This window comes from Perca fluviatilis, chromosome 2 (assembly GCF_010015445.1).
Source record: "Perca fluviatilis chromosome 2, GENO_Pfluv_1.0, whole genome shotgun sequence".
NCBI lineage: Eukaryota > Metazoa > Chordata > Actinopteri > Perciformes > Percidae > Perca > Perca fluviatilis.
In genome coordinates, this window is record NC_053113.1 from 10,454,948 (window position 1) to 10,466,908 (window position 11,961).

The 11,961-nt window shown below is 42.4% G+C and overlaps 1 protein-coding gene across 1 annotated transcript; it reads left to right on the plus strand.

Annotated features, from left to right (window-relative positions):
- The first annotated feature begins 809 nt into the window (after nucleotides 1–809).
- LOC120551211 (scavenger receptor cysteine-rich type 1 protein M130-like) lies at nucleotides 810–9,406 on the plus strand. Its single transcript, XM_039788464.1, has 7 exons — nucleotides 810–1,132; nucleotides 1,224–1,529; nucleotides 2,681–2,989; nucleotides 6,563–6,868; nucleotides 7,895–8,227; nucleotides 8,622–8,707; nucleotides 9,296–9,406. Exons 1-7 carry the CDS (start codon nucleotides 1,009–1,011, stop codon nucleotides 9,404–9,406), a joined length of 1,575 nt encoding a protein of 524 aa, XP_039644398.1. The 5' UTR covers nucleotides 810–1,008.
- The last annotated feature ends 2,555 nt before the right edge of the window (nucleotides 9,407–11,961 follow it).

The following is an 11,961-nucleotide window of genomic DNA, read 5'->3' on the forward strand; positions in this document are numbered from 1 at the left end:
CACGCAGCAAAGGGCAGCAGGCCAGATTCGAACCCTGCGCCGGTGCAGGACTCAAGATGGGACGAACACTCTTACTGGGTGAGCTAGAGGCCACCCATACTATAACAAAATAAAAATAAATAAAATATAGATATTGATTTAAACTGTTTATTGATCCCCAATGAGGAAATTACAATTTACACTCTGTTTGTTAGAAATCACTACACACGGGCCTGAATTACACACAAACATGCTCAGGATCAGAGATGTCAGAGTGAGTGGGCTGCCAGTGCTGGATCAGCACCCTGAGCGGTTGGGGGGGGGGTTACGGTGCCCTCAAGAGCTCAAGAGCACCTGGCAGTGGCCAGGAGGTGAACTTCATCTCTCCAGCTACCAATCCACACTCTGTACTTTGGTCCGTACTGGGATTTGAACCCCTCCGGTTCCCAACCCAAGTCCCTACGGATTAAGCTATATATTATTTTTTTTACTATTTGGGGGGCTTAGGAACATTTTGGGGTAGCTTCAGCCCTAAGATAGGCCTAACGACATCCCTGGTTTTCAATGAGAGTGACATGTTTTGCTCGCTGCTTTTACGTTGCTGAGCGCCTCGTATTTTTCTGCTCTATGTGCCGTCCATTTTTACAGGAGTGCCCTGAACGCCTTGTGTTGAAAAAACTTAGAGTGCCCACCGTCTTATTGCAGTTTGTCTTCATTGTATTGTAATGTGTCAGTGTTATTTTGCCATGCCATAAACTTTAATACACATTACATTCTCTGTCTGCATGTTTCTCTGTCTTTCTTTCTTTTTTTCTTTCTCTGTCTGTCTCTCTCTCTTCTCCAGACTCTGTCAGGCTGGTGAATGGGACTAGTCTGTGTTCAGGCAAACTGGAGGTGAAGTCTAACCAGTCTAACCAGTCGTGGTCCTCAGTGTGTGAAGATGACTTTGACCTGCAGGATGCAAAGGTGGTCTGCAGGGAGCTTGGCTGTGGTTCTCCTTCAGTCCTCCAGGGGGCGCTCTATGGAGACATGGAGGCTCCAGTGTGGACCAAAGAGTTCCAGTGTAGAGGCCATGAGTCTGCTCTGCTGGACTGTGACAGCTCAGATAGAAACACCTGCTCTTCTGGCAAAGCTGTTGGACTCACCTGCTCAGGTAGAAGAAGAGGAGCTGTAGCTTTGATTTCAGTTTCTAGTTTGATAAATGTGGCATGACATATTTTTACCATTTACTCTTGTCTGCTCAGAGCCCGATAATTTCCAGTTGGCGAGAGGATCCAGTCGCTGTGCTGGTGAACTGGAGATGAAGAAAGAGGGATGGTGGAGTAAAGTGGATGTTGATGATCATTCTGCCTGGAATCTAAAGGCAGCAGATGTAGTGTGTAGACATCTTGACTGCGGCTCTGCTGTTTCATCAGGGTGGAAAAAGATGGATTACTACATAGGAACATGGAGGATTAGATCAACTTGTCTTCAATCCAAGTCTGCAGTTAGGGAGTGTATATCAACAAAGTCTTACACTTCCTTTTCCAAACTGGAGATCAACTGCTCAGGTAACACCACACCAGGCAATACTTCAGCTATAACTGTAATCTCCACATTCCTTCAGCTTATCTTTACATTTCACAGAAGCTTTTGTTCAAAGCACCATCCAAATGAAGTACAATTAGAGGATGGATACCCGTCCCGAGCCCGACGGGCCGGGTTTGGACAGACATCTAGAAATGATATTCGGGTTGGGCTCGGTCACATCAGTGCGATAAGGCATAAGGCGCCTGTGTTAACGTGCGCTTGTTGCCCCATGTGCGCTGATGACCTCATCTGTTAACATTTCAGAATGCCTTGCTACAGTTGCTTAATAGAAGCGGGCTGTCCACACAAACAAACGTACATGTGTCATTAGTATGAGGAAAATAAAGGAGATTTTAACTGTGTCGGGCTTGGGTCGGGCTCAGACATAAATATCTTAATGCCTGTCAGGCTCGGGTCAGGTTCGGCTACTGCACTGTCGGACGCGGGCCGGGCTCGGACAGAAAAATGCGGCCCGATCCGCACTCTAGTTACCATCCAAGCTACAGTAGGTCCAGGAGTTGTCAACAAGAATAAGAGCTTAGTTTTACATTCCATCTGACAGCACGAAATGGTTGTAGGTGCATGCAGCAATGCATAGGTTTATGGGAAATGAAAAGGCAGCATTGAGTAAGTTATTTTATTCAGCCAGCAATGGAGAACTACTGCTGTATGTACCAGACTCAGAATGAAGTCAGCTGAATCATATTTGGTTGTTCAATACGAATATGAAAGCGCTGTGTTTTATGACCCACCCATCCACCCGACCTTTTCCCTAAGCAGTCCACAGCGCTTTGATACAGCAGTAGTGTTTGTGTTACCTACAGATCACACTTGGGCGGCTTTTTCAAGAAAAGTGAAGCGTTTTGCTCGCTGCTTTTGCGTTGCTGAGCGCCTCATATTTGTCTGCTCTGTGCGCCTTGCATTTTTTGCGCCTTGAGTTGAAAAAACTTCCAACTCAGAGAGAAAAAGTGCCCAAAGCCGGTGATTTGGTGGTTGCCTAGCAAGAAAAACAAAAACATGCAGCTGGCAGCGCTACTGTATTGTAAGGTGTTAGTGTTATTTTGCAATGCCATACTTTTATACACTTTCAAATCTCTGTCTACATGTTTTTCTGTCTGTCTCTCTTCTTCAGACTCTGTCAGGCTGGTGAATGGGACTAGTCTGTGTTCAGGCAGACTGGAGGTGAAGTCTAACCAGTCTAACCAGTCGTGGTCCTCAGTGTGTGAAGATGACTTTGACCTGCAGGATGCAGAGGTGGTCTGCAGGGAGCTTGGCTGTGGGGCTCCTTCAGTCCTCCAGGGGGCGCTCTATGGAGACATGGAGGCTCCAGTGTGGACCAAAGAGTTCCAGTGTAGAGGCCATGAGTCTGCTCTGGTGGACTGTGACAGCTCAGATAGAAACACCTGCTCTTCTGGCAAAGCTGCCGGACTCACCTGCTCAGGTAGAAGAAGAGGAGCTGTAGCTTTGAATTAACAGTAAAACTTTATTTGAAGTGTGCAAAAGACTGACATGACACCGGTCATGAACATGAACAAATCTTTATGAATGTTTGACTGTCATTCGGTAAAATGAGACTTTTAATGCAAAGTTAAAACAATTTAAAGTGATGGTTCGGAGTAATTTACCCTGGGGTCCTTTGCACCATGACCTCGAGCCAAACACCCCCCCAGAAGCTTTTTTCACCTGGGTCGAACATTGGGCTAGTTAGCGTAGAGTAGCGTTAGCAGCTGAATAGCTTAGCGCAGGGGCTAATGGACCCACGTTTGTATCTCGTAAATGACCCCACTAATAATGCCCAAAATGATACCAAACGTCTATAAGTAGTACAAATAGGTTATATACTCATAAAACGATGGATTGGAAAGTTTGTAATTACACCAGAAGTTTATGAACACTTGCCTGCTCTCTTCAGCTCTCGCGCACTGTTGCTGCAGCGCTGCTACCTGTCAGATCGACAGTGCTTAGGGACCGTCTACAAATTACTACACCGAAAAGAGATACAACAAAAATATTTATTAATTTAATGATTAAATAAGGTAATGTCTCCAAACGTACCTCAATTATAACTTGTCTCCTGCTAGTTATATTACAGCACTTACTTTAAAAAATAAGTTAAATAAAAAAATATTTTTGTTGCATCTCTTTTCGGTGTTGTAATTTGTAGACATCCCTAAGCACTCGTCTCACAGCAGCAACAACAGCAGAGAGCAGAAGCCAGCAGGCAAGTGTTATTTACATAAACTTGTTTGGCTCGAGGTCATGGTGCAAAGGACCCTAGGGTTAATTACTCTGAACCATCACTTTAAGATGTTTGTGTTATGATGATTTGAAATTAAGAAAAACTATATAATCTGGCAATGCCTGTGTAATGACTTCGATAGGTTTAGACGACTGCTGGGGACTTCCCATGACACACTGAGCCATTAATGCATGGTACTAACTTAGCTTCTTGCCCAGAGCCCTTGTGCTGTCTCGCCTCGCAGATTTCCTTGGATTGTGGTGGCACCCTGACATACCTGTCAAGTATCCCGTTTCGGCCGGGAAAGTCCCGTATTTTACCCTTCTTTCCCGCCGTCCTCCCGTATTAGTATTTTCCCGTAAATCTCCCGTATTTTAACCTGCGTTATTAAAAAATAATACCCCGGGTCAGAGCGGAGTAAAAAAAAAAAAAACATTCCCAATCTGAGCTCTGTCACTAGCCTCGCGATAACTGCCACCTGCAGTAGCCTACTACAGGTACTGTAGGTGGCAGTTGTCGCGAAGTTTAGTGTGTAGGTCAGATGATGAGAAACGGATGATGGACGCTCGACAGAGAGGCGTGCGCTGCCAAAACTTATGAAGAGCGTTTTACCATGCATTCCCATAGACTGTTACAGATCATATTAGATTAAAAAAAAAAGCAAAAAAAAAAAAAAAAAAAATTGTTAGACAACAGAACTATCTGCGCTTCTACTCTCATGTAAACCACTCTGGCCCAGCCCACAAATACACTCCTTCCAAAACAATCTTAAAGAATGCAAAGTCTGCAACAAATTTATACAATAACTCACTAAAAGAGTAAAGAAAAGTTATGTGAAATGAAAAGAAAAATGTAAAAGAAAAGCAATATGAAATGAAAAGAATGTGTGGAATGAAAATAAAATGTAAAGACAAGCAATGTTATAAATTGTAAATGTTTTCAGCATTCTGCATCAAGTGGTGATTTTAGCTTTCTTGTACACCTGTCTTAAAATGTAAGGGATACTGGAGCTTGGTTTGGGTGGTGGGACTGCTTGCGGTGGGCGCCGGAAAAATTTCCCTTATTTTCAAATCCAAAACTTGACAGGTATGCACCCTGATCGTGTCTGCAGCTGCTGCCATGGTCCTGCTTGATTGCCTGCTACACCATGCACTTCTACTGCTATTCTTATTTGTCCTAGTTCTAATATATTTACTGTTACTATAATTGCCACTCTTCATCATGCCATTCCATTATACTCACTGATATAATTATGAGTCATATTTCTGAATCTCAACTGGTCGAGGCAGATGGCCGCCCACCAAGAGACAGGTTCTGTCTGAGGTTCCTGCCTGTTAAAAGGAAGTCTTTCATACCTTGTAGGAATTGTTGGGTCTCTGTACATTATAGCGGTCTAGAGCTACTCCATCTGTAAAGTGTCCTGAGATAACTCCTGTTATGATTTGATACTATGAATAAAATTGAATTGAACTTACAGGACAATTCCGGCGCAAAATGAACCTAGGGGTTAATAACATACTGTATGTGTACCGTTCTCCTGGACATGTTTTCATGCTAATTGAATGTGTCTCTAGCTTGAAACAAGCCAGTCCCTCCAGAAAAACGCGATTATGCAATCGCATAATTCAATGCATAATCAGCCAAAGTCTGCATATTTATGCAGGGGCCGCATTTTTTCAAATACGCCGCACTTTTGCCGCATAAATTGCCAATTTCCGCGCAAAATATGAGGGGCTTGCATGATTTCATAATCCCCGCATTTTCGTTGCAAAAAAGTCCCATAATATATCTTAGCATAAAGTTGAGAAATGTTGCGTTTACTTCACACAAGAGCAGCCATTTTCCCCTGTTGCCATGGGAACGTTATGAAGTGACGTAATTACTGGACATGAACATCATCGAAAAGCAGGGTGTTGGGGGAATCACTTTTTTTTTCTCTTTTTCATCAAAGTGCAGTTTTTGCAAGGTCCCGCAATTTTTGCAAGTTCCCGCAATTTCATCGCATAAAAATGCATAAAAATCCCATCGCATTTTTTTTTAAAACGTGCCGCATAATGAAGGATTTTTGCCCGCAACAATCACAAGGACTGACAAGCTATCGGCAAACCGGTGGTTAGCTGCTAACGCTACCTTTCGGGGCACATAGTAAATCACTATTTTATACCACTACCAAAGATCAAAATAGCACCACACTTCAACGGTAGCATAATGAGGGTCCCTACATGTAAACTGAAGCATTGAGAACTTTGTAAGACAATGTACAGACAGTTTATTAAAAAGATAGTTTGTAAAGACAGTAGCGGTGTGCCCAGTAACGAGTAGCATAGCTCAAACACAGCGTTAGTGATTCGAATCTCGTGCTATTTTGAGCCTTGTTAGTGGTATAAAATAGTGATTTACTATTTGCCGCGAAAGGTACCGTTAGCAGCTAACCACCAGTTTGCAGATAACTTGTCTCAAGCTAGAGACGCATTCAATTAGCATGAAAACATGTCCCAGAGAATGGTACACGTTATTAACCCCAAGGTTCATTTTGCGCCAGAATTGTCCTGGCAACATTAATTAGGCCTGCTATGACATATTTATAACAGGTTATTTTACCTAGGTTATTAACACAGAGATTGTGGTCTTGCTTAAAGTCATATAATGCCAACTTTACATCATGTTCATGGTGTCATGTCACTCTTATGCACACCCTTCAAATAAATTCTTACCAAACATACTTATAAAAATGACTTTATTTATTGTATTAATTATTCTGGTGTCTCCGTTCAGAGCCTGATGATGTCAGGTTGTCAGGAGGAGCCAGTAGCTGTGCTGGTACGCCAGAGATGAAACAACAGGGACAGTGGAGACCAGTGACTGACTGGGATACTGAATGGGACCAGAAGTTATCATCTGCAGTGTGTAAACGGCTGGACTGTGGTTCTGCTGTTTCCACAAACATCAGCAGCAGCTCTTCAGAAACACCTGTTTGGGGGATCAGTCGTTCTTGTGTTCAGTCTGATTGGCTAGTACGGGAGTGTTTATGGTTAACAGGTTACAGGAAAAGCCCCAAGAACCTGGAGGTGGTCTGCTCAGGTAACCCTAAACAGTATCTGCACATTTTTTAACAGCAAATTTAAGAAGTTTTTTTAAGTCCTTTTTTAAGTCCTCTAAAAGGAAAATGTAAGACTTTACCATGACAAAAAAACAGGAAAATGTTCAGCGCGACACGACACAGAATGGTGTGGCGAAGCGTAGCGTGGCACAGCTCACCAGAGCCACGCTCAAGACAGTGGCTTAACAAGTATCAGGAAAAGCCCCACGAACCTGGAGGTGGTCTGCTCAGGTAACCCTAAACAGTGAGAGTCACATTCTTAACCTTTACTTTCTTTTGCTAATAAACAAATCCTGTCATCTTATCCGGTCAGCGCGGTCGGGATGGTGTAGATTGGAGTGTGGATTTTTCTGTCCGAGCCCAACCCGAACCCGAACATCATTTCCAAATACCTGTCCCATCGGGTCCCATCGGGTCCCATCGGGTCAGGTATCCATCCTGTGGTGTAGACGGCACATATGGTCGCTGCGAACCATCTGGTCATTCATACTGGTTGCGGTCAAACCTGTTCAAAAGGAAATATTGCCTTAGTTTCAAGATGCTGTTTACTCCAAATCCCCACCCTATCTACAGTATGTTATGTAACTTCCAAAATAGTAACATCAGACAAGTTTTGGCACTTTGTTTGTGGCAGGAGTTGCTTTGTTCTGATTTAAGAAGACAGTTGGAGAACAATTAGATGTAAAACAGGATGTAGGCTTTATAGGATGGTTCTTTTCTTCGGCAACTTTCGTGTTTTTTCTCAAATGATTTACAGAGTTTTAGGGAGTCTTTTATAAAATGGCTTTAAAAAATTGTGTATATAGCTGCTGTAAATGGAGCATAACCCAGGACCTCCCCCCCCCAGATTAGAGCTGAGCCCTGAATGTTTACAACGTCCGCCCCTGGATGAAACACGTTTTACTTTGCTCAGTGTTTATCACTTTAACAAAACAAATAAAGATGATGATGGTAGAATTTTATATTCTTGATATGTGGTCTTCATTTTCCATCCACTGTGTCCACAGATTTGCTGGCTCAGCCAAACATCTCCTTCTCTACCCACATTGACGGGGTTTCTGAGGCCACGCAGCAGGGGTTGCGAGTTCTCATGGGCTCCGACTTCACCATCAGCTGCTCCGTCCTGCCACAGTACCCAGGAGGCTCCTTCCAGCTCATCTTCAACACCTCTGACCCAGAACAGAAGACATACACCCTGCCAGCTGTCAATCATTCAGCCCACTTCCTGTTCTCTGCTGCAGACTCCACCCACCGAGGGGAGTACCGCTGTGTTTATCACCTCTACGCTTTCTCCCATAACTTCTCTTCTGAGAGCCGGCCGCTCCATCTCACTCTCGCAGGTAACTTTATAGAGAATCTAAATCAAATGCATGCATGAAAGTATTATTTGTCTAGATTAGATAAAAAGTTAATGAGGTGCCAACTGTCCATGTATGAAAACATACAATGTCTTCATGTTTCCTGCTGCTGTTCAGAATAATCTCATGAATGAATGAATGGATAAAAGCCACGCAAACTGGGACTAAGTATAAAGTTCATATGTAGTTTGATTTCAGGTTGCGGATGTCTGTTTAACTGCATTTTAAATTTGCATTTGGTTGTTTATTAAACTAGATTGTGTTTATTTGAGAACCTGACAATTTGAATCAGCCGGTTTATACAACTATTTGACTGTATAAAAACACATTTAGCGTTTATGAGAGTCCATCCAGAATGATTGTAAATCTGTTTCAGCCTCTCTAACACATCTGGTCATCAGACTGGTCGTCCTGGTGCTGCTGGTGCTCGTGTCCGGTGCTGCCCTGTTTTGCTACTCCAAGGTACTATACACACACTACACACTATACACTCCTCTATGTATCAGACTCACGGACATTTCAAATTAAAAGCCTTCAAGTGGCTCATCTCTCTCTTTCCTGGTAGGCTTTTTAATTAAAAAACATCTGCAGAAAATGCTGTTTTTCACTCTCGTGAAAGCCTACAGTAACATCAATAGAAGAAAAATGGCAAAGTAGACGTGATTTTAAATAAGTGAATAAAAACTGCATTTCTGTAAAAAAAGAAAATAAAAAAAAAGAAAATGCCAGTCATGGAAACTGGACACTCTGGTAGATATCCACATTTTCTGCCCTTTTCCAGCAGTCTGCTGTGACGCGCTTCTTCTGTAACTTCTGTCATCTCGGCCACAAATTCCTCCTGTCCCGGCCCAAGCAGCGCTCCAAAAATCCAATTAGCCATAATAGAGTTTGACAGAGAGACTGAATAAGTAACGGATATAAAAAAGAAGTAACATTTTAACTGGTCTCCACGCTGCTTTGTACTGTTCACTAACCCTGTGTTGTAAGAGTAGCATCTCTCTTTTGGAGAACTAAAAGGTATCTAAGACATTTCCTGTCATATTTCTCTAGGCCAACAGAGGGCAGACACCAAGACGAGAGGACAACATGGAGGTGCGTTACCTCTGTGGTGCTGATGACTTGCTGGGTGAAGAGGCAGGAGGAGCGCAGGGCTCAGAGTAGGATCTCACAGCCAGATGGATGGCTGTGCTCTCAAACAGCCAAATCAGAGCAGTTCAGGTGTGGGATAATATCAGGCATAGCTTTCCTAGAGAAGACCCAGACAGACAATCAACAACATTGGCAAACTTTTAAACCATTGCAAAGGGGGAAACAATTATAGAATATGATTAAATCATCAGCGCTAATACATCCTGGACTTTCAGCTGTCAACTCCCCCCCCGTCTCTCATATAGAGGCATCAGCATTATATTTAAACATCTTATAAGCGGTTGAAAGTTCCTTGTAGCCAATCAACATTTATTTGTATAGCGATTTACAGCAACCCACAGGTAGCCAAAGTGCTTTACAGAAAAGGACCAAGAATAAAACAACATAACATACAATAAAAAGAATAAAACATAGAATTGTAAAATCAGAAAAGGCTGCATTTAAACAGGAGGAAGAGAGGTCAAATGCAGAGGTGTATAGTCCAGGTGCCAGAAAGTAAAAATCCTGCCATGTTTTTGGATCTGCCTCTACATCTAGAACAGGTGTTTTCACTAACGAGCTCATCTACCTGGTAGAGGAGCTGGTTTAGTGATGGTTGGGACAGCTGCTGGACAGGATTTCTACTTTCTGGCACCTGGACTATACACCTCTGGTCAAATGTCACAGCGCGACTATATGTTAAAAGCCATTCTAAATAAATAAGTTTGGAGTTTGGATTTAAAAAAGAGCTACGTCTTTGATAGTGCTAATGTCAGGAGGTGACTTAACCAAAGTCTTGGGGCAGCAACTGCAGAAGCCCGATCACCCCCCCAGTCTGTACCTTGACTGTGGAACTTCTAGAAGAAGTTCATTGAAGTTGATCGCCTTAAATAGCAGTCCACTTCCGTGTTTTGGTACAGGTGTTTTCACAACTGGTGCGTACCGTACAGGAGTAACGCATGAACCGTAGGCCTCAAAACCACCTTTTCAGGTGGACTCGGCCACGGTTTGGACCAACTGGGCCTGGGTTCAGTACACAACGTTTAAACTAATCAAAACGATTTGAACGTTGGGGTCAAGTGAAGTCGGATTTGTGTTTTCTTTCACATCAATTAAAGAAATGAAGATGGTTTCACCATGTATTACGGCATAAATAATTTATCAGAATGCAAGAAGAAGAATTTCCTGGGAGAGGATCCACAGATTCGCCCTGCTCAAATATATGAATCAACTTGTAAACCTTAAATTCTTATTAAACTCCTGCACTGATGTTTCACAATAAAAGTCTCCCAGTGTCTCATAAGACTCAATCCCTCCCTTTCCTGGTAGCTTTTTAGGTGATAAGAGATTTTTAAAGTTGCCTTTGTAATTTATTTATATAACTTTTGTCTGGTCTGTGTTGTGTTTTCACGTTTTTATACTGATATGGACCTGTGTTTGAATTAACGACGATGTAGTGAGGAAAATGTTGTTGTATTATGTAATCTGCTGTGCGAACTGTTGTTGCATCATATAATTTGCAGGGCCAGTCAAAGGAAAGCTGTAGTATGTTAGCTGTTAGCTTGCCTTATTCATGATAATGAAGTACTGTCACATTAGACGAGTGTATATGTTTAACTATATTCTTTTTTGCATAATGAAAACAAGATATGAGTAGTGGTGATAAAGTTAAGAAAGCTGATGATGTAATTGTTAATGTGTTAGGGTTAGGGTTAAAGAATTTACCCATTTTGCGTAAATAGTTCAGAGTTGATGGCTTCTAAGCCAATAAAACTAAAGTATGTTTCTAGGTTAATGTTTCTGAACTGTTAATATGTACTTTTTCATAATGTATCCCAATAAATGAAGCTTGCATTAACTGTGAGTGTGTGGAGGATTTTGATGTAGTGACCGGTGAACACTGGTTGGTCGTGTTTCTGGATTTTACTGGATAGTTTCTTTTCCCGCCGTGGGCCAGCTCTCGGTTAAAAGGAGAAGTCTCCACTTTGCTGAGGAAAAAAACCAAACACACATTATTGCCAGGGACATTGCAGACTGAAGCAATAAAAAAAAGAGAATGAAAGCAGACAATTCAAACAGTTTCAGACTCAAACAAACAGACGAATGCTGTGACAACAGGTCCTTAAGTTAAAGTCATGTCGCCATCATTGATTTCTTGTCCACTTTGGAGCAGTGGAACAAGCTGCAAACACAACAACTGACATCATGTGTCACCTCATAAGAGTTTTTATGGAGAAAGTGTTTCGCCTGTAGACTTCCAGCAGACACAAGACAACGGACGTCCAATATCCACTCTCCTTGTAGCTTTCCTCACCAGCTAATCTCTAAGGCCTCCTGCACACTGCCTGCGTGGCGTGTCCGTTTTTATTTCGGCTTAACAGGTTAGAGCTTACACACTGCCTGCATGACACGCACGTCTCAGGCGCACCTAAAACGCGTGTGTAGCACCTGGAAATAACCCTTTTATTAAAGTATTTTAGTTTGTTTACACATAATACATGATATAATCTGTGTTCTGTTTAGTAATGCATTGAGACATGTAGTTTTATTAAAAGTTATGCATTTCTTCACCTCGTCAGTAGGTGGCT